Source organism: Cydia strobilella, chromosome 1 (genome assembly GCF_947568885.1).
Source record: "Cydia strobilella chromosome 1, ilCydStro3.1, whole genome shotgun sequence".
Lineage (NCBI taxonomy): Eukaryota > Metazoa > Arthropoda > Insecta > Lepidoptera > Tortricidae > Cydia > Cydia strobilella.
This window is the reverse complement of record NC_086041.1, coordinates 4,557,197-4,581,027: the sequence shown is the minus strand read 5'-3', so window position 1 is coordinate 4,581,027 and position 23,831 is coordinate 4,557,197. Positions and strand designations below refer to the sequence as shown.

The 23,831-nt window shown below is 37.0% G+C and overlaps 1 protein-coding gene across 1 annotated transcript in view; it reads right to left on the bottom strand.

The window, feature by feature from the left end:
* Positions 1-11,356: 11,356 nt before the first annotated feature.
* LOC134753970 (DE-cadherin) overlaps positions 11,357-23,831 on the bottom strand; it is a 372,368-nt gene continuing 359,893 nt past the window's right edge. Inside the window, exons 21-24 of the mRNA XM_063690045.1 lie at positions 20,008-20,143; positions 18,563-18,763; positions 15,691-15,846; positions 11,357-14,440 (exon numbers count right to left, since the gene is read on the bottom strand). Of these exons, the coding sequence (XP_063546115.1) occupies positions 14,316-14,440; positions 15,691-15,846; positions 18,563-18,763; positions 20,008-20,143 (618 nt within the window). The 3' untranslated portion in view covers positions 11,357-14,315. The remainder of the gene's footprint in view (positions 14,441-15,690; positions 15,847-18,562; positions 18,764-20,007; positions 20,144-23,831) is intronic.

Here is a 23,831-nt window from a genome sequence, read left to right as displayed (position 1 = left end):
CCAAGGGCATAAGTTACACAGATGATGGGAAGTGTTGCTGTTTTTTAATTTGGCGTGGGGTTTGGTATATGTATGTATGAGCGATATACAGGATGGCTAAAAAATAAGTGCATTCCCGTTGCCAGGGAGGTTTTGGGATTATACTGAGCAACTTTTACTATGGGACCAACCACGAAATCACGAAAAAATTTTTACCCTCCCATAGAAAATGGACCAGCCAAAATGTATGAACAGCCAATTTTTTTTTCGCGATTTCGGGGTTGGTCCTGTAGTAAAAGTTGCTCAGTATAATCCCAAAACCTCCCTGGCAACGGGAATGTACTTATTTTTTAGCCGCCGTGTATGTAGTTAATCGAGCTCACCCAAAGAACATGTAGGGAGCGATAAAATATCAAGCTCAGAGTAAGACGTCAACTTATCATATGGGAAGCAAACAAGCAAACAAATCGCCCGATAGTAAGCGACACCCGCAACGTTTTCTTGAAGGTTTGAAGGTCGTATCGATCCGGAAATATTGCAGGCGACAATTCATTCCACAGTTTAGCTGTGCGAGGCAGGAAGTTTCTGGAGAAACGCACAGTTGAGAACTGCCAAATGAAGATGGAAATGTCGCGTATAGCAATGGCGGAAAGAAGCGGCAGGGATTGTAGATACAGTAGAACCTCAAACTAATTGGGATTGAAACTAGTTCGGAACCTGCGTCATATCCGCTCGGCCACCACCGCTCCCATCATCTGCCTAAAATCTATTCAAATAAAAAACGGACACGGACTCACCGGCACTTTGACATGCGGTATTGCCAGCAATTATCCCATATATCACGGGCGCGACCGCGTGAATTTCGGGCGTTAATTCAAAAGTTGGTAACACTCGTCCGATCGCGCACTTTGTTTATGGCTCCGTCCGAGTGGCCTAATTTATGGTCTTTGGGAAATCTTTTTTACTGACCGAGGGACGTATGCGATATATGCCGTTAGCAATTTATGCCTGTAGGTAAAATGGAGACTGGAATTCTGTTACTTCTACTATAATGCCGGTAAGTAAGGTTGCCAGAGCTCAATGAGGGAGAGGAGTGTTAAGGTCGGTAACGCGCGTGTAATATCTCCGGTGTTGCAGGCGTCCATAGGCTACGGTAACTGCTTACCATCAGGCGGGCCGTATGCTTGATTGCCACCGACGTGGTATAAAAAAAAACTAAGTATATAAGACTGTTTTTTGCACCACATTAAGCAGAAAAGCAGGTTGTCCCGGGTTCGAATCCTGGTAAGGGCATTTATTTGTGTTTTTTATCACACATTTTACACATTCACATTCACATTCACAACACAAGCCTTATTGAGCTTACTGTGGGACTAGGTCAATTCTGTGTAAAATTAACATTAAATCATTTTACGGTTTAGACTCACTTGTTTTAGTCACTCGCGCGACATGTTTCCGTAAAATAACCGTAAAATGATTTAATGTTAGTATGTCTCACAACAGTTTAAATTCGACTGTGTAAAATTGTTCTGAATTGAGATTGTGATTTGTATTTGCTCTATGTAAATGATTACAATAGTTTGTATATGAATACCATGCCAATATTGAAACAGCACTGTTATTTTTGTCCTATTCTCTGATTACGGTGTTAAAGTTAAAAGCAGCATTCAAATCTCCAGCCTTTTAATATCCCCGCCACTTACATAACACTACATCATCAAGATATATTGCCGTAGTCTAGACCCTACTCTTATAACCTATACTTCATTTCATATAACATATTAGGCTCTAGAAGATGACAGAAACAGAGATTGTACTTAAACCATTTTTGTTAGACTGGGAGCGTATAATTGAGAAATGTAACTGATGCAATCAAAAACTTAAGCTATAAAGAATCATTTTCCTTCTATAGATAGAATCCTATCCAGAATGTATTATAGTTTTTTTAATAAAAGAACATACGACCTTTTGTCAACGACTCGATTTCTCACAAGTACCTATCATTTCGTTCCATTTGGAGTTGAAACTCTAGGTCCATGGAGTCCCAGCGCGCACAAGTTGTTTGCATAAATCGCGAAGCGTCTGGTTGACGTAACTGGTGACTGAAGAGCTGGCGGCTTCCTCGCACAACGTATCAGCATTGCGATACAGCGAGGAAACGCCGCCAGTATCCTTGGTACAATGCCTTGGCCTATGTTAGATTTAAGCTAGTTATTAATTTGGTTTACGTAGTACCACTGTATATATCATGTATGTAAATAAAGAGTTTTTCTCTCACAAGGATAATCCCATTGTAAACTCCAAAACAAAATAGACGTTTTACAAAAGGCCTGGCTCGGAACTGAAGTGAACTCACAAAGCGTGGACGGGGCAAATTGTTTGAGATTCCTGTCCCTACGCGCGTCTTAAATTGTATTAAACAAGTATATGACGCGTGTCATGTAAAAGCTGTAACTAATGTTGCCAGATGATGATAAAAAAAAAGCGAAAGCAATTTTAGAAACTAAAAAATTTATTATCGTTTATTTTAAAGAGATAAATAGTTGTAGATATTTACGCATACATGAATTCGTCTAAGCTCTAGTTTATTCCAATTAACACACGTGCGGAGGCTAAATTATAGCCGAGGGAAAAATTTAAGCAAAAGTATACTTTCAGACTTATTGAGTTATGTTAAATGCCGAGCGATCGCCAAATCTTCTGTCACAAGTTTTGCGCGGCGTGTCATATATTTTGTTCTTTTCTAATTTCCTGGCTTTACAACCCTTCTTAACCATTAATTTTAACCATTGATAACAGACAATTGTCTTACTTTTTACCAATTATTGACAATACAGTATCATTGACGTCAAAATCGGGGTATCGCGTCAATATCTGGCAACACTGACAACCCGGAATATTTTATGTAAATTCCATTACGGTTCTTACGTAAAGCAGAGGTAGTGAAACGTGGGAGCTTTCTTTATGAGGACCTGGCGTGCTTTTTGCTTAATGAATGTAATTGTGCGAAAATTGTGCCGGAAGGCTAAAATATAGGTTAGGTAATCTATACATAAAGTGTGTAAGTATTATACCTCTCGCGTCGCATGATGGTCCCTACGTCACGTTCATTTTTAGGGTTCCGTACCTCAAAAGGAAAAAAACGGAACACTTATAAGGATTACTCGTGCGCCTGTCTGTCTGTCCGTCTGTCGTCTGTCACAGCCCATTTTCTCCAAATCCTACTATTCCCCCCCCCCCTACCCGCCCCTTTATCTTAGAAACTAATAGGTCAAAAATTTTGTAAAAAAATACACAAAATAGTTACCTTAGATGACAGGAAAACCTATTAAAGATGTGCAGTCTAGCGTGAGTCGGACTTAATTACTTAGTTTTTGATCCGACCCCTACGGGTTTTTTTCGTAGGTTCACCGAGAATGTCCCCGATTGTTCCTATACTGTACCTATCTTCATCAAACACCTTTAATATTGGTATATACATATAATTATAGATCATATATGATCCTATATATCTATAATTATAATGGCCTCTCTCCCATAGGAACATAAATACCTAGTTTAGGCGATTATTAGTTATGCTTAATTTATTGTCTGATTGGGATTTGGCTGAAAGGGACTGATTTGTATCGTAAGTTGAAATGAAAAACTTTTAGTCTCATAACTTAACTATTTCTCTTAGAAAACCACCACACAAGTCCTTTAGCAACTTTCTAAGTTAAGAAGGGGCTAACGCAACATTGTAGTTTTTATATTGAACTAGCTTTTGCCCGCGACTTCGTCTGCGTGGACTTAGTAACCCCAGCTAGAGTAAGAATAGCGCCTGGAGAAAATCTTATAGCAACTATTCAATTTGAGCATATTATGCACACAAATTAGCAGACACTTCATTAATTATTTCAATTCCATCCCGCATTTTACTTTCTTAAGGGATGATTTTCGGGATAAAAACTATCCTATGTCCTTCTCAGGGACTCAACCTATCTCTATGCCAAATTTCATCTAAATCGATTCAGCGGTTTAAGCGTGAAGAGGGAACACACAGACAGACAGACAGACAGACAGACTCGTATTTATAATATTAGTATGGATTTGTACTAGTTTCAATTTAGGGCAAATGCCATGAAACGATTCACACGGAAACAAGACTAAGTATATTTTCAAGGGCAGACTTCAATCAAAAGTTGAAAATTTTTTCGATAAAAAAATCACGAAAAGATGTCTAATTTTCATTTATTTTCAGTTGTATATCGTGAGAGCGTTTTCACATTTTCCGATCCGATATCGGATGTCGGAAGGAAGTAAAATGTGAGATATATATATAAACACACATGTGTATAGAAACACATATATATGTGTTTCTCTGTATTTATTTATGCATTTTAATAAATCATTATTACTAAAAAACAAGAAATAACGCAAAAAAGGCCGACAAAGGCAATGTTAGGTACTCTCCTGCAGCTGTTTTTGTCATAGGCGACTTCCGACATCCGATATCGGAAAGGCGCTTCCGATAAATTCAGCCATGTCGAAGTCCCCCGTCAGCAGTCGGACCGATAATATTTGTTTGTGGGCGTACGTGTAGGCATACTTAGTGTTTGTTCTAGTGTGCGTGACCGCTAAAACCGGCGCCCTGGCGCGCTCCCGCGACCTGACTAAGAGGATCCTACATCCGATATCGGATGGGCCAATGTGAAAACGCTCTAACCCCACATACCAAAGTAGTAAAATTGTGGTGTAAAATAGCTATTGATATGGCCGAGGGATCTGACGAGCAAAATTTTAAAAGCAAAACAGAAACTTCACACATAATTATAGGTAGTTTTTCTAACAATAAATACTAAATATTATTTACATCCAATGCTCCAAGTGCAAACTAACGAAGAAAACGAACCGACAAATTTCCTCAAAATAATTAATTCATCGTAGATCTAATTAACAGAAGGCTTCCGATATAATTATCCATAACATAGTTGTGCTTATCCGACATACCATATTCAGAAACCAAAATTATAAATACAATGTCAACTTGATACTGCCTAATAGACACCCCTCCCCTCCTCTCCTCTCCTCTGCCCTCCTCCCCTCCTGCCCTGAACAGAGCCTTTGCAAAACATACATATTGATTCTTCTAACTTCTGATGATCTTTGATTCTTCTAATGATCCGATTAGGCGGCTAGTCGGCTAGTCGGTACATCACTACTGCCAATATTTAATCTAAGGTGAAGATCGGATGTATCGGTAGAGCGAACATCTCCATCTCAGTAGAAGATGGTGAGCGTCTGAGCCTTCTGTTGTACGAACATGAAAATTGTATGTATTTAGACGAAACTCGTTTTAGCCAAATTTAATGAAAATTACTCCAGATATCATGAAACTTACAACATGAAAAGTGCGTTCGAGCTATTATTGTCATTAGGTAAGTCGTGCTTGCACATGTTTTTCTCTTTAAATTGAGCAAACGCTCGTAGTCAATGCGTTTTCGATGTCATTCTGTCAAATATTTGAGAATAAGGCACCCGTGTAAGGAAACCACATAATAAACGGTACATGAGGATTAGGCATATAAATTACTCAGTCGTCGGATAATCTTCTTCGACTAATTGGCTGGCAATATACTCTCCTGTAAGTAAAGCTACTTATAGTTTGTCCTTGTACCTACCTACGTAATAGGGTAAAATTTTCAAGACAGTGTTTTTTCGGCATTTGTGGGAAAAAGAATATTTTTGGAAAATCTGCTTTATAATCATCGTTTTAGGAAGGGTAGAACAACAATAAATATACTGTACGAGGCACTACTCTTCTTTTTATAGTTAGCTAGATATGGACGTTTAAACATCGACATTTGTATGGCGCTATCCAGCCATTTGTAAGGCGCTTTTGACATGTAAATGACATTTTTTCGACATTCTATGGCAGCATAAAAATTGTTATCGCAATATTTATTATTCATGTGGCATTTGTAAGACTGACGACATTTGTATGGCACCTTTCCGACATTTGTATGGCACTGTGTCTACATTTTGTATGCTACATTCGACATTTATATGGTCTAAGTAGCCGTATATATGTTGCCATACAAATGTCGAAGAAAATGTTTTTTGGCCATCTTTCGTACATTATGTACCCGATGCACGTATTTATTAATCACAATATTCTTACACCATATTGCCGACTGTTATTATAAGAAAACACATTTTAATGTCAATTGTATATGAATAAATAAGAGCCCATACAAATGTCGTAGTGACCATACTAAATTAACTGTTCTTCGATCAAAAATACCTTCATTGCGTCCACTACCGTTGGATATCAAATCCAAATGAATATTATTAAATATTTGTTATTTAAATTCATCATTCAAAAGCCAATTCTGCCAGCCACCATAAGGAATGACCTCAAAATTTTCATTCGATTACTTTGCCCCCACATGTGGATAAAACGCAACTTTCTCATTAGTTTTTGAACACACAAGAGAGCCTTTAGGTACCAGCCGGTGTGATAAAAAAAAATATTTCACGAAATAAAGAACTAGAAAATTATTAAAAAAACATAGACAACAGTTATTTTTTTGTCACTATTTCTATTTAATAAATCATATACAACTATGCATAAGGAGTGACTTTACTGTGACGTCACTTTTGCAGTTTTTATATAAATTGCAAATCGTTTTGACAGTTCGAAAAAAGAAACTGATTTGACTAGTAGGAAAGTACCTTATAGGTTAATAGGTTTTCACGGGCTTGGTTTCCGCAAGTCGACGTCATATTATTGCGCCTATTTTGCGTGAAAGTTTGACCAAATAGTGGACCGGATGGCCTACGAAACAATATTAAGCTTTATACCTGTAGCGGTTGGTGATAAATATACCTAACAACACAAAAGACTTACCTAGCAAAATTTTACCTGATATTATGATATAATGTGCGCGTCAAAATACCCGCCAGCGGAGGCAGGCATTGATCTCAAAGTTTGTTAATATAAATTGTTGGAGAAACGAGACAACATTTTAACAATCTCATAACGGGTTCGTTGACAGCAATGAAAATGTAAACCGAATTTTAAGTGCCGAAAACCAAGGATTAATAAGCAAAAGTTGAAAATGCAAAGGCGAATCTTGTAAATAAATATTTTGGTATTTGCTGGGTGACTTGATTTTAGAATAATTGAATAGTTGTTTTGCGCAGTAAAAATAATAAAATTGTTTTGTATAGTCTGCATCTTCTTGTATGCCATTGTTTCTGAGCGCGTGCCATTGTCTCTAACAATGGCACACCAATCACACAATGGCCGACCGCTAACATAAAAGAAACACTGGCTTTTGTTTAACAAAAGTGTCTTAAACGTAAAGATCATTTGGGAAGATTTATACTATACTAGCAAAGTTTGCAGCACAATAGGTGAATTCTGATGCCATTTAGATTTCGTATTAATATGTCGAACATATACATACATAGATTGAAAAGCAGTGGCCGAAAAAAATCTTCTCTTTCCGCACATACTCTTCTCTTCTATTCTGTTAAACTCATTTCCTCAAAGGAGAAGAGATCCCATACAGGGATAAGTTCGCCTTGTTGTATTTCATTTACTCTGTAACTGTGTTATTCGTGTTGTTATTTTTTATGTACAATAAAGTATATACATACATACTCTATTCAGATTTTATAAATATGTTGACTGACAATGCGTTCCCTGCAATACGGCCACTTGCTGGGCACCAATATTTTTAAAGGAAACTTAACTTTATTATTTTTAATTAAGATTGAATCTCCAATAATCATAAATTTTGAGATGTGGCCGTATACTGGAGGCAGTTATGAGGTTTACTCAAAAAAAGTTTTGAAAGTGCATTCCCGTTGCCAGGGAGGTTTTGGGATTATACTGAGCAACTATTACTATTGAACCCACCCCGAAATCGCGAAAAAAAATTTGGCCGTTTTTTTCAGTATAATCCCAAAACCTCCCTCACAACGGAAATGCACTTATTTTTTAGCTACCCTGTATTTTTATTTTTGTGTGTATGCATCCTGTTCGCAGATTACAATTTTGCTCCTTATGACTTGTTTTCTTAAACTGTTCCTATGTTAGAATATATTTGATTGAACTTTTTTATATTAAAGTGGTTGTAAAAAAAAATACATTTATACTCAATGTAGTCACTTTATTTCAATGCTCAATTGAATATTTTTATTTCTATATAAACAATTTAAAAATATTAGGTTCTTAACAACTAAACTTATTCAATGTAATATGACAATCGATCAGTCGGCCTCCCCTAACTCTCTACAATAGACTTTCTTTTCATTTAATACAATCATTTCTTTAGGCGTTCTTTTCACTCACTACGCTTTGTCATTTGACAAAATAAACACACATCTCTGGTCACCTAACTAAACTGCAATAAAACCAATTAAAAAAAAATACTAGAAAAGTGTTACAGTACTATGACAACATAGTTTAAATAAATTTGACGTCCCGCTTATTCTGTTAGCAATAATTATGTACAAATTATTGCACTATAACACGCACTTTATAATTATTGAAATAAAACAGAGCATCACATCAAAATCGCCATAGTTACACGTTAATTCTTACACGAACAAACACACGGACTTCACTCACTTACAGTAGAGTTAAAATTACCAATAAAGTCACTATTTAATCCCATGTACCTAAGTGGAAATAAAAATAAGTCAAGAGGTAACTTTTGACAATAAAAAATCGTCATGGGATTAAAAATGACATGTATATTTTTAATAACAATGGCAGTGTGTTATCATGTTCGAGGGTGATCATTCTTTCTTTATAAAATAAGGTATAAGAATGATCACCCGCGAATTTTATTCTAAGTACGAATAATTGATCCAATAAAATGATTAGTAAATACGCCAACAACCAACTTCATTGCCATCGTAATGGAATGTAGGAAATATATATCGATTTGTGACGTTTTCAACCAAAAGGTACCACATTGTCGGTTGTTGATAAGGTTAGAGTTTTGAATGATTCACGGTTAGTTTCACTAGACTTATATTGACCGGGATATAGACCGTGATTACCTTTTGTATTATTTGTGAGCTCCCGATATTTCGACGCAGTTACATGCATCATGTTCACGGGTGACTGAAGATAGCGGGTGGTTGTCAAAGTTGTGTAGACAGCGCTCTGTCTACCCTCATTCTTGCGCGTCGGCTGCGTTCACTTTCAACGTTACCAACGGTCGCATTCACACTTGTTGGTCCGGTCGCGTTCGGGAGCTCACAAATAATACAAAAGGTAATCACGGTCTATATCCCGGTCAATATAAGTCTGTTGATAAGGTTGATTTCAAATTGAAACTATATGGAATACGCGCCTGACAACCGACAATACAAGGGTACTTATCCTTTTGGTTGAAAATGGCACATTTATTTGCTTAAATCTACGCGATATCTGAATTGAACAAATGAAATAATACTAACGGGTATCGAAGTTGACGTAACAAATTTGTACATTGTTGAAGAGCAATAAAATTCGCAGAATTAATTATACATATTAATTTATTTTGATACCTGAGTATGAGCACAGTTTGAATGATGAATAAAATTAATGAACATTTTTTGTCATGGGTCAATTTAAATATCAGGGAGTATTTAGGCTTTTTTTTTCTAAGATTTCGATTAACATTTATATTTATTTTTATATAAACGAGAAGCTTTTTTTTGAACCGGTGTATATGTACACACTTAAAAAATAATTAACTAATTTTTTTTTGTTACGAGCTCACCATATTTATTGATAATCATAACTCAAAATTAGCAGGGGATTAAATAACTAGGTTGTTTTCGTGAGTCAGTGGCATCTGTTACTAAAATCTAACTAAAAAGGTCACAAAATGCCGAGTAGCATTTGTATATTTCGCGAGCAGACTGCCTACGTTGAGGCTGCTTTAGGTTATTGCATTCATAGTTCATAATATTTTATAAATTCCAACAAAAAGGGAAATTTAGCGTTATTTTTGCAAAATTAAGCCAACATAATTTGTGTAGTCATTTAAAATACCCACTGATATCCTACATAATTCTCATATTTCATATGGAACTACCCACAAAACGGTAAATTATAAAAATGAATAAACTTTTAAGATGAGTTCAGGTCTTTAGCATATAAAAATAAAAGCATTACTAGAACTAATTCATGTGCGACAGAAGTAAAGATGTGATTATTCTACATAAATAGATTCAAAACGTTCATTTATGCGAAACAGGGGAAAAATATGAATCCCGGTACATACGAACACTCCTCATACTCTAGAAGTATCATTATTTAACACATGATAATCCTGCCCATTAGTGTAAGGCCTGAGTGAGGTGAGTAAGGGGCGGGGCGTCCAGCGTGCATGTTTAACAAATGCAAATAGGAGCGGCCTTAGTGCACGCTGCTCAAATCACTTGTGAGCCCGACGCCACGCTGCACGCCCCGCCGAATGCTCCGCTTCGAGCGTCCACTCAGGCCCGGCCCGGCCACGAACTCGCGCGGCGGCGGCAGCGGCGAGCGGCGGCCATAGGTTGGAACGAGACATCGATCGGACCTTTCGTTCCCACCTATGGCCGCCGCGCGATGTCGTAGCCGGGCCGTTACACTTAGGGATAGGAATAGTAATTGCGTTAGCGTAAAAAAAATCCAGACAAGTTGAAGATCAAATTAAATCGGCAATGTAACGACTTATTTGAAAACTAAAAAGAAAAAAGTTACAGTAGTACCGAGTAATTACCCTTACACTCGCCTATATTCGTTGATATGCATAATTTTAAGACACCTTGTATATTTGCCTATATTTAGCCATATAAAAGTTAAGGATAATCACGGAACATTCAATATTATGGGCATATTTAATGTACATTATTTACACGTAGACTTATGTATAATTTATATCACTAGGTTATTTCAATAGGTCGAAGTTAAAGTTTATAAAAAAATCCTTGTTTATTAAGCGTTAAATTAAGCCCTGAAAGGCAAATGATTAATTTTGGTCATATTTGTATAAATAATTATTAGTATATGCACCTCTTTCCTTACTTAGAATAGAAAAGAGATGCAAAACCACATTTGCAATAGCAAAATTATATCTTTTTAAATGATTCTGTGATCACTAGTTTAAATCAAATGGTTCTCATCTAATTTGGCGGCTAATACCGGTGGCGGCGGCGTTCCAACGCTGTACGCATTAATATTTTTCCAATAATGAACTAAGTAGTGAAAAAATAGGGCTTTGGACCATCGCGATTTATTTAAACCTAAAATATGTGTGAAAACGCAAGCTTAATAAAAAGGATTTTTAAACATTTCTAAACAAAAAACAATTAGGACTTTCTAGGTAATTTAACGATAAAACCAAAATAAATTCTTATTTCTTTATTCAAATGCACCACATATAAAACTGGACGTTTATGTTACAAACAAATTGTATAAATAATTGACAAAAAAACAAGTTTGCCTTCAATAAAATAAAATTACGTCATAGTATTAAAGAATATAAAAAGAAACTTAACACTAACACCAATGGACGTACTCCATACCAAGGAATTTAACCTGTTAAGGTCTAGCTTGTGTCTTATGACATCAATAGTTGTTGTTAATTGTTTAACAAGGGGGCAAAGTTGTTGTTTAACCGCTCGTGTTAATATTGACACCCGAGCAAGCGAAAGATTCCAAAATTGAACCACGAGCTTAGCGAGGGGTTCGAAAAATGGAATCTTGGGCGTTGCGAGGGTTTCAAGGCACGAGAGGGTTAAACAAATTTTGCCGCCTAGTGAAACACAACATTTTTCACCACACCAACGCGACGAAAATACTAACTGTACAATATCAAACAAAATCAAATCCAAATGGACGTTATTAAATACTAGCGTTTGCCCGCGACTTCGTCTGCGTGGACTTAGTAACAGCAGCTAAAGTAAGTATAGCGCCTGGAAAAATTCTCATAGCAATCCTTCAATTTGAGCAAATTATGCACACAAATTAGCAGGCACTTCAATAATGATCTCAATTCCACCTCGCTTTTTACTTTCTTAAGGGATGATTTTCGGGATAAAAACTATCCTATGTCCTTCTCAGGGACTCAACCTATCTCTAGGCCAAATTTCGTCTAAATCGATTCAGCGGTTTAAGCGTGAAGAGGGAACACACAGACAGAAAGACAGACAGACAGACTTTCGCATTTATAATATTAAGTACGGATTTATCATTTAAAATCATCATTTATAAGTCAATTCAGTAGCACATTCAGTAGATAGTAAGCCATCATAAGGAAACAGCTCAAAAATTTGCATCAGATTACTTTGCCCCACATGTGGGTAAAATGCAACTTTCTCATCAGTTTTTGAACAATCAAGAGAGCCTTTACTAGTTGGTGTGGTGAAAAATATATTGTGGTGTCTTTAAAACTGAAGCTTAGGTATTATGTAACTGTACTTACATATATTTAACATAATCAAATTGCATTGATTAATAAATATAGCAACTTACCTTCGAGATAATAATTATAAATCAAATTAATGTAATTAAGTTACAACAATCTTGAGATAATGACTTGGAAATATCGTTTATACGTATATAGTTAACGCTATCTCTACTGAGCTCGTTCACTTACAATGGCATTCTATTAAACAAAAGCCATTATTTCTTTTGTGTGAGCGCGTGGCCTTTGTGCCTGAGCGCGTGGCCATTGTATGTGAGCTTCAGACACAAAAAGGCCACGCGCTCTCACAAAAGAAATAATGGCTTTTGTTTAACAGAATGCCATTGTTAGTACGCAAGTAAACGAGCTCAGTAGAGATAGCGTTAACTATACTAAAGATGTGATTTAAGACAAGCATAAGCCTTTAACGGCACCACGGATGATTCTCAATTATTTTCTTTTATGGTCATGAAAAACAGACTAGCCCTTAATAATGGTTTACAAGGATACCACTTCTGACATTATCATACCGACAAGTTTTCTTTAACATTACTGCATTCTCTTTCTCTGTCAAATAATACAAATAGTAGGCAAGCGGAGAGAGAAAGAATCTGCAATAATTTGCGTACTTAATTTGTCCTTTATTTAGGCCGTACACCGAGAGCAAAAGATTACAAACAGTAAAATGTCACTTTTAAAATAGTTAATGTCAACTGTTATATTAAATTGTAGTAATCAACGTGACCAAACAGTCGTAATGGTCAAAAATCATGACTAAATACAAAAAGTGAAAAAATGGCACTTAACTTTTAATTCCTACTTAATCAGCTGCAATGGCCTAAATACTGCCAGTCACAAGGATGTTCTTTCTTCAGTACAATAATTTACATTCATACAAAAGTAATGAACAAATGAACATACAGCAATACCAGGCGTGGCTCACTCCGCAATTTCGTCGCGTCGCTACAAGTAGGTACATGCGGCCTACACCAATTTTGGTGTCTAGACATAAGTTGCCGCGCACCGCTACGTAACGGACGCCTGCTCGCGCTTGCGCCACCTAGCGGTCATATCTGTCGTAAGACGCGTTTTGTTATGGAGTGAAACTTCTATACCTAGTACAAATATTTATTCTGTGACAGTACTTACAAAAACTAAAATTACTTACTCCTAACCAAGCCGTACGTACTTAAGTTTAATTTATATAAAATTACCATACCTACAAGAAATAATTTAGGCGTATCTACAACGATGCCTAAACAACTTTACAAATCAGTCATTTTCTTAAAAACATATTTAACATGTCTAATGTTTTCAATATTCTTAAGTGATGTTACGCGAAGTTTCTAAATGGGATATTAAGTTGGTTCAATACAATTCCATTTATTTCTGAGCTGTCTGGTTTTTTCGTAATTATTTGTCAGAATTTGTGATATTCCGAGAATATATTTGTAAATGTGATATCGGGAGACTACGAATTAAGAAAAGTTCAAGAATAATTGAGTTCAGCTCAGAAATGAATGGAAGACGCATAGAACCTTTACACAGAAGTAAAAAAATATAACTCAAAAAATGGCGTAATATTAGCTAACCTTAAAATCATTGCTTTACTCATAGGTAATGGAACTATTTAGTTCCTGTGCTTGTAAAATAAATCGAATTAATTATCACAGGCTTCTTAATTACCTATAGATCGATTTTCTGCTCTTAACAGGGAACTTATTCCAACGGTGGGTCCAAACACTTAAATTTCACTTGGAACACAGGCTACGGTGTCAAAATCAAACGCCGTGAAGCGATAAGGCATCTCGAAGCTTGGTCTATTCACTCACAGGGCTGGGCCTTGTGTTAGAGTCATATGAGGGTGGATTTTGGTGGCTACACGAGCCAGGCGTGGTGCTAGCACCATGACTCCTCGTGGGGCGCGCGGTCGTCCTCGGGCTCACCGTACATGTCGGCTAGTTTTCGGAACCGAGGGCCGAACGTTGATAGATAGTTGAATTTTAGGTCACCGTCGTCCGTACCTGTTGGAAATACACGTTTAGTTTTACAATTGTATTTTATTAGTTATCAGACATAGAAGTTTTTGTGGCAAAATAAAGTGATTGACAAAATGAAATATCGACATGTCTGTTATAGATGTTACCTTAACGTTATAGATATTTATTACATGTTATAAGAGGCTAGTAATCGCGATACACAACACGTTCGATATCTTCTCGTCTTTTGATATATTGGTAGTTTTCAATTCTTTTAGCACGGCATAGTACATGTTTACGTTTGAATTTTTAAGTACTAAATATATGTAATATAGAAATTATGTAACGCTTTGTAATTGATTTAAATTCATGAAATTTCTCGGTAACTTACCTACCCTACAGCAAGTAGAAGTTACAGCTTTTAGATATTAATCTATTACTAGTCGATAACAGATTTATCGATGTTTCATTTTCTCACACTCGTTTTTGCCACAAAAACTTTTATGTCTGTTAATAATGTTAAAGTCACTTGGCGATCCCAGCATCTCCACCAAGTTAAAGACTTTGCTTAAAATCGAAAACAATCTAAACGGCTTTAAGAATTTTGGACAACATTATAAAGACATTACATGTGACCTTTGTTTAGCCGCTTACGTTAAGTTAATACCCTGTATAGTGTATAAAATATAAGCAACTTTATTTGAATTATAGTAGGTTCCAAATTTAATAAGTTTTTGGCAAAAATTTCATTTTTGGTACAAGCTTTTATCGCTGACTGTACTTTTCTTTCCACAAGCAACTAATACTCATCGAGACAATTCTAAAATCATCATCCATCCTCCATCATCTGATCATCTGATCATGTCTCCATCATCAGATCAGCTCGATGGTACCATAATATTGCATTGTCACCCGATGTATGCAAATTTTCAGCTTCAAATTTAACCCGTACAAACATAGTTACATATTACATACTTACTTACATAGGTACATTGCAAGTTAATAAAAAGCTTTACAGAACATATGGTGCTACTTTCTCGCACTGGTGCGTAAAAGAGCACTTTTCGTGCATATGTCGAAAGTTTAAACGGCCATATGTACTGTAAAACGTTGTACGATACACGTGCGAATAGGTAATTCGCAACTCGTGTCGATTTAAACCACTCCCTGCGGCCGTGTTTTAATTTATCGCCACGAGTTCCGAATTTCCTCTTTTCCGCACTTGTATCGTAAATAACTATTTAAAAATAATACAATTGCTCCTATAACTTTTGTTAAAATTTGAGGTAACTTACAGCTGGCGAGCGACGAGAGCGAGCCGCTAGTGTTGCCGTCTCCCTCGTACGCGTAGTGTCGCACGTCGTCGTACGGGTTGATGTCGGGGTCGCGATCCAGCACTGACTTCTTGTCGTCCAGAAAACCGGAGATGTCGGGCGCTGCGCCTACTACTCCTATCGAAATATTGAACATTAGTACAGGCTGGCCAAATAACAGGTAAACACTTTAGTTTTGTGATTATATTCCATGAAAAATAAAAATAATTAGTATTTCTTGTTAAATATAGTATTTAGGGCAGTTAAACATGGAAAATAATGTCAGACAAATGTCCACCTCTAGCAGCATGGCAGATTGAACCCAACGTCGCGTTTTTCATCACATTTTCACACATTTCCTGCGTTATCTCAGTGATTGTGTCTCGAATATTTTGTTTTAATTACTGAAGGTTCATTGGCCTGTTAGCATAGCCACGTCTCTTTAGATAGCCTCACATAAAAAAGGCAGGAGCTGTTAATCAGGCTATCTTGGGGGCCAATCAATATCACCGTTTCTAGAATTTACCGCAATTTTCTTTGTTTCCGCAATACATGATTGGTTTGAGTAAAACGTTTTGATAATTAAAATACGTTGTTCCGTGGTCAAACGCTCCATAAAAATTTCACGTACAAAGCAATTTTCATGCAACAACTGTCATATTTACCGCCAAAACAAAATGGCGGCAAAAAATGTTGTATACCTCCAAGTTGGCCATCCTGTATTATCTTAGGAAAACCAGGTAATTACAGTTAGACTCTAATCGCAAATTGACAAAAATACTCGTTAACTTAACTTAAAACTATAATCTTGAAATTGACAAAGCTAGCCTTAAAAATTAGCCTTTGCAAGATAGCATATACTGGAGAATTTTTGACCGTGTTCCGGATGCCCTAGTGGTTATGGTATCTGCCGTGAATACAAAAGACGCTTCCACCCCAGCCCTGAACACTGGAGGCTTTGATGAAATATAGGAAAATAAAGTGTTATTTCACAAAATATTAAATGATTTAATTTGGTTCCGCATTATAAAGTTAACTCAGGTTTACTGTTATTTTAGTGGCTCATTTCGTCCTCGTCCGTCAATTTAAAAGCTATGTTTGTCAAGGAAACAAAATAACACCGAATTTTAGACACAAACACAGCCTACAAACGAAAATACTTCAAAGGCCGCGCATTTAAATCTAGAACCAATGTTTACAAAGCGAAGCTAGAAGAAAAAGCAAAAATAACGTGACATATTAGCGCTTTGCTAGGAGTCAAGTCAAGACCATTTAAATTAGAATATTAATCCCGCAGAGAACACTGCTAATTCTTCTTTAACTTTCAGCGTATTCCGTTAAAAGCGAGGACCTTTGTGATTTCTAGAAATACTCATTAAATTACTACTTTATTCCGTTAACTTGGTATGTTATAGTTGTTTTAACTCTGACGGGAAGGTAAAGTTAATACTTCCCGGCTAAAAGTTTTAATTAAGAAATAACACCGGGCCGGCTAACCCGGCGTATATTTTTTCATTCTTAAATCTTGCAGGTAATCCGAGTAAATCTGATTGATGGCTCTTAACCCACTTAAAGTTCGCTACGGGGTTAAGTTACGGCTTAAGCTAAGTTGTAAATAGAGCGCAAAAACTGGTTTGAGTGACGTGACATGTTTAGAAATGCACTAAGAGGATTGTAGGAGCTTGGCTGTAGGTACCTACATTTGGTTTGAAAGTTGAAATTGAAAAGCTTGCTTGTTGGCTTAGTGGATACGTTTTATGTTGTTAGTACTTGGCGCTCTGGTCTCCTTCGCCGCCACCCTCGTCTTCGTAAGCGATGATGTTTTCCCTAGTGTCCTGATGTTGTCCAGGGAACATCAGGATGTGGTAGTCCTTCTGATGTTTTTTGTCAGTCGGCTGTGTGAAATAAGGCTTGTAAATGATATATTTACCTGGCGTATGCATGAACGTGCCATCCTGATCCGGCGGCGGTCCTTCGTACATCTGCCTGAGCACGTGGAGGTCGTAACCAGCGTCTCCTTCGCCGCCACCCTCGTCTTCGTAAGCGATGGTGTTTTCCCTAGTGTCCTGATGTTGTCCAGGGAACATAAGGATGTGGTAGTCCTTCTGATGTTTTTTGTCAGTCGGCTGTGTGAAATAAGGCTTGTAAATGATATATTTACCTGGCGCATGCATGAACGTGCCATCCTGATCCGGCGGCGGTCCTTCGTACATCTGCCTGAGCACGTGGAGGTCGTAACCAGCGTCTCCTTCGCCGCCACCCTCGTCTTCGTAAGCGATGGTGTTTTCCCTAGTGTCCTGATGTTGTCCAGGGAACATCAGGATGTGGTAGTCCTTCTGATGTTTTTTATCAGTCGGCTGTGTGAAATAAGGCTTATAAATGATATATTTACCTGGCGCATGCATGAACGTGCCATCCTGATCCGGCGGCGGTCCATCGTACATCTGCCTGAGCACGTGGAGATCGTAACCAGCGTCTCCTTCGCCGCCACCCTCGTCTTCGTAAGCGATGGTATTTTCCCTAGTGTCCTGATGTTGTCCAGGGAACATCAGGATGTGGTAGTCCTTCTGATGTTTTTTGTCAGTCGGCTGTGTGAAATAAGCCTTGTAAATGATATATTTACCTGGCGCATGCATGAACGTGTCATCCTGATCCGGCGGCGGTCCATCGTACATCTGCCTGAGCACGTGGAGATCGTAACCAGCGTCTCCTTCGCCGCCACCCTCGTCTTCGTAAGCGATGGTGTTTTCCCTGGTGTCCTGATGTTGTCCAGGGAACATCAGGATGTGGTAGTCCTTCTGATGTTTTTTGTCAGTCGGCTGTGTGAAATAAGGCTTGTAAATGATATATTTACCTGGCGCATGCATGAACGTGCCATCCTGATCCGGCGGCGGTCCATCGTACATCTGCCTGAGCACGTGGAGATCGTAACCAGCGTCTCCTTCGCCGCCACCCTCGTCTTCGTAGGCGATGATGTTTTCCCTGATATCGTCCAATTCCTTCTCGGCCCAGGCGTCCGCTCGGCGCCGGTGGACGACCACTGCTAGTAGTAGGACTGCGAATGAAAAAATAAGAATAATTATTAGCTTCAGAAGAATATGAATATCTTTATTTTTCACTTCAGGCATATTACAATGCACTTATGAAACCGTGTGTTAACCGGTTAAACCTGGAGTTAATGGTAAACAGTACAATTTGACACTGGGTTAACGGGTTAACCGGTTAACCCTGGGTTAGTGGGATGGTTCAAGTGGCCTTTAGTGACATTAACGGGTCTACCGCGATTAAATTTCATTAGTTTACAATCCACTTAATTTTATGCACTGATGAAAGTCATAAACTACACCACATTTCCGAGAGTAATATTTGTCAGTGTGTTGTATTTGTAAGTGTAAAATTAAAGTAAAGTACTACTTATGTGTGCACTTTATCTACAAATAAAATATTTTTCTCACCACTTAATAACATAGAAATGGGTTAAGGAGATGCTTCTTTTAAAGCGAATTTGCTCGTTTTAAAATAAGAAAGCAAGCAGCTGATTTATTTTCACTTCGGCTTGTTAAATAAATTACTTTTCTTGTTGTTGCGTGGTGAGTTTCACGCGGTATTTTATGACTACTAGAGCAATAAATATTATTGCTGAACTTAATTATTAACCTGAGAACACTTTTATAGAAAATTGGTTACAGAGAAACATTGTTAGCGAGAACAGATAATTCGCTCACATTCTGTTTTCCTTTCTTTCTGTGACCCCGCCTAACCAAGTGAGAATCGTTTAAAGAAAACGACATATAATAATGTATCGACAGGATCAAGTAATTATAAGTAATAGTATTTCATACAATCGTCATATAATGGGTAAAACATCGGTTCCTAACCTGGGGGTAATTACCCCCATGGGGGTAAAACTGGCATTTTACGGGGTTCAAAATCAAAAATAACAAAGAACGATAAGAAAGAATAAGAGGGGTAAAATCGAGTTCCCTAGTTAATCAAAGGGGTAACAGTACTGAACAGGTTAGGAACCACTGCGGTAAAATAACCTACAATATTGTATATTTTATTTGCTGTTCAATTCAATTCAATTTTCTTTATTTCAATTTAGGCATTAACATAATGCACCTATGAAAGTCAAAAAAGTACAGTTGTACAAAATTAAAATTAAACATTCATCCAAATAATCACAAATCACAACATACATTACAATTTACATACTTAGAAAATACAAAATTATTGAAATTATTACAAATGATAAAACAAACTTTTACGTATTGAACAATAAACCAGACGAATACTCACTGACTAAGATAGCGATGCACACTAATATGGCTACAAGGAAATTAGTGTCGATGCCGAAGGTGACCGCTGTGGAAACGCTGAGCTGGCAGCCCGGGTCCGCCTTGCGGTGTACGGAGGGCTCGCCGAGGTTGTAATACTGTCAACAAAATCATAGTTTAATCTACAAAGGTTACTAGTTGTTTCTGATAAGCTTATAAATAATTATCGTCTGAGCTATTGCCAGTTGCGAGTGCGGCGAACCAGGACTCATCACAAAACTTGCGACCCTCCAAACATTAAACGATGGGATATTTAGTTTACTTTCTCTTTTCCTCTTATCTTTATGGCCCTGTTGGTTGCGCAACCTAGAGCTTTGGACATTTTACTCCATCACTGAGTTAGGTACTCTGAAAATTCCTCGTTATTATATTTCTGAACAAGGAACGCGTAGCTTCATTCAAGCAAATATCACAACTACCTGAACGTGAACCTCTTGGACTCGTGGACAATCTTACACATATCAACCTAGTCCCACAGTAAGCTTAGCTGTAGGTACTAGACGACGACGTACGATAAGTACGTAAAATCAGGCACGTCTTGAAATTCCTAGGCATATCATGAATCGTGAAAATCACTGTCTCATTCCCTGAGTAACAAACAATTAAACTTACACAGTAATTTATAAATGTTTTTTTAATACAGTTGCTCAAAAAGTGGTACTTTTTGTGGCTGCGTAGCGTGTGAGAAGCTCAATTTCTCGAACTAGTGCTTTTTACTTTTTAGTTCCAAACTATACTTTCGAAACGCAGTTAAAATTGAATTTAGCGCGGAGCAGGTACCAGGGCCTCATGAGTTATGAGGAGGTGTCGTTGACCAACCCGCGCCGGGCCCGCGGCGGCCGCGGCCGGGGCGCGCACGAGTATAAAGGTATCGCGGGCTGCGGCAGCTCGCGTATCTTAGCTGTATAGGTACTTTTGGTTTTGGTTTGGTTTGGTGGTATGATTCTACTAATGATATATTAATTTATTATTTTTTCGCAATTGTATTAAAAAACGTCGTTTACAACACGTGTGAAATGTCTTTTCACACTAGTTGTAAAATGTACTATATCATTTCCAATCTTACTAAATACTTTTTGACACTTATTTTGAATTGAATATCTATTCATAATTAAGAAAATACATATGTAATTGTGATAACTGTGTATTTATATCATCACAACACAACCCGGTGTCCATTAATTTAATTTGCCAAACTGAGTAGGTGTACGCAAATAAACTGGAATTTCACAAAACATATAACATTTTCGCTCTGATTAATGATGCGAAAATGCTAATACGCTAAGATTTAATGGCGATGTGTTGTTTCATAACTTGACATTAGTACATTTGCATATTTATAATAGGTTCGGTTCTATTTCGAAACTAACGTAGTGTTGTTTAACTTTAGGGTTCTGTTCCGAGAGACCGATCCAAACTTACAAATTGATGTCAACTTGATTTCATTTTTTATCACTCACGCAGGGGAGTAATAAATCTAAGATTTGATTAATTCGAATTATCCTCCACATGCCAAATAAGAATAATATAATAATAATGTTGCCCTTGAGCCATCCTAGATGTCACTTTTTGTCCCCATCTTGTGAGGGCGAGTCACTGTCTGCCGGAAATAAAATTGCATACCGTTTTATTAGGCAGGCGTCCGGTTTTTTATCCTATAGCTCAGTACTTAAGCCCGGTTCACCTTTGTCTGTCGTGTCGTGTTGTGCTGTGTCGTGACGCATATCGGTTTAAGGCATTTAATATGATTGCGTGCACATTTGTCTGACGCAGCATGCATGAGACAAATGTAAACGCAGACCCAGACGACTAGCTAGATTGCTCTGAAACTCTGTACTTACAATAGGATAAGGTATATCTACGTCTGTAATTAGTTTATGTAGCTTCAGATACCTTAAAAAATACAGCGAATTTGTTTTTTATACAAAACTTGTTTTTGCTCTATTGCGTTTGTTTTATAAACTGGAGCTATATAAACTAATTACAGACCTAGATATACCTCATGTCATTGTATGTGCAAAGTTTCATTACAATCCAGTATGTAGTTTTAAAATGAGAGCGGAACTACGTTTGTATGGGAAGGTGAAATTCGGCTGTGCTTGCCGGGGACTCTTTAAATATTTCTTAAATTAGGTCTAACCAAAAAAAAACCTTGAAGGAACTGTTATAGGGAGCCATCATTCGACGCCGAGAGGTATTGTTTCCTTCAGTATTGTGCAAAAATTAAAGAACATTTTATAATAATTCTAGCCATTAATAAAAATAAAAATAAAATAAAAAATAAAAAGCCTTTTATTTCTTGAACTTTTTTACATTTTTTCATATTGTTTAAGCGTTCTATATATATAATATTATTCAAGAACCCCATTTTCACAGGTGAAGGCCTCCTCCAAAGCCTTCCATGTATCTCGGTCCTTGGCCACTTGTATCCGATTTGGCCCGGTAACTTTGGTGATATCATCTTGCCATCTCATAGTAGGTCTTCCTATCCCTCTTTTTCCTAGAGGTCCTTTTCTAGCCATTATTATTAAATATTGCACATAAAATTTACAGCACGTTTTTATTTCATATTTTAACACTAATATTGAATTAGACGAAGGTAGTTAACGTTATTTACGTTCGCTTTAAACAAGCTTTATTATTAGTATACGACAATAATACGAATACCGCATAATAAATCACAAGTATTAATATACTTTAATGAAATTACTCCGGAACACATTAATGTAAGATTCTTAGCGCACTTAGTTACGCCGTTACCGTAAATATATGGAGCACTTGAAAAATGGACGGGGAAATACATTCTGTAAGCATATTTTCTTAATACTGCATACCCGCATTTGCTTGAGGGTAAATTATGGTACTGAAGTGTTGCTTGATAGAGGTATAAACACCAAAATATAACTTAAAGTCAAAGTCAATATATTCAAATAGGCCTAGCAACAAGCACTTTTAAATTGTCAAGTTTTAAATATTACCTTAATCTAAATATCAGAGCAATTTATTGATGCAGTTATTATTATTCTTAAAAACATTGAATTATTATAGATATGTCAAACTTAATAATAAGAATTCACAAAAGGATCGTCAAACACCAAAATTGTATAAAAAATACTAGTCTAGAAACTTTCTAGAATAAAAATCTAAATGTCAAAAAACACGGATTACCTAATATAGGTATTCATATTATAAGGGGCCCAGTCCGCGGGACGATATCGGCCAGTCAGTTGTTCAGAACTGTCAATTTTTTGCTCTAACTGACAGGCTGATATCGTCCGGCGGACTGATAATCAGTGGGCCCCTTCAAACAATGATTCAGACGTCAGTCGTCAGTCATATGTGTCAGATTTCCAGTCATGTGATTGGAAATGTGACATGTTATAGTTTGTCAAAGGACTGTCTCATTTCAAACATAAACAGAATCATACTATTTTTGTCTTACACTAGTACCTACTAGCACTCAAAAGAAAAGGATGAGTATAGTTTGTTTTTTTCTTATTTACTGACAATTTGGTTTGACTATACATACATATAGTCGGGTCCGTGGTGTAGGGTTGGAGCCGGCATAGTTTTTTTATCGCGTATATATATATATCTTTACTTGAAAAATAATAATAGTGTATAACTAGCCTTATGAACCGATTTTGCATGTACAACCAGCCTTAAAGTTTGTAGTCTATGATTGTTCATTATTTTAGTATGTGGGTATTTTTGCATTTTGTAATTTTTCCTCAGTCACCCGTTGACCACGAACGCTGTAAAGAGTTCGAAACGTCGGGATGTATT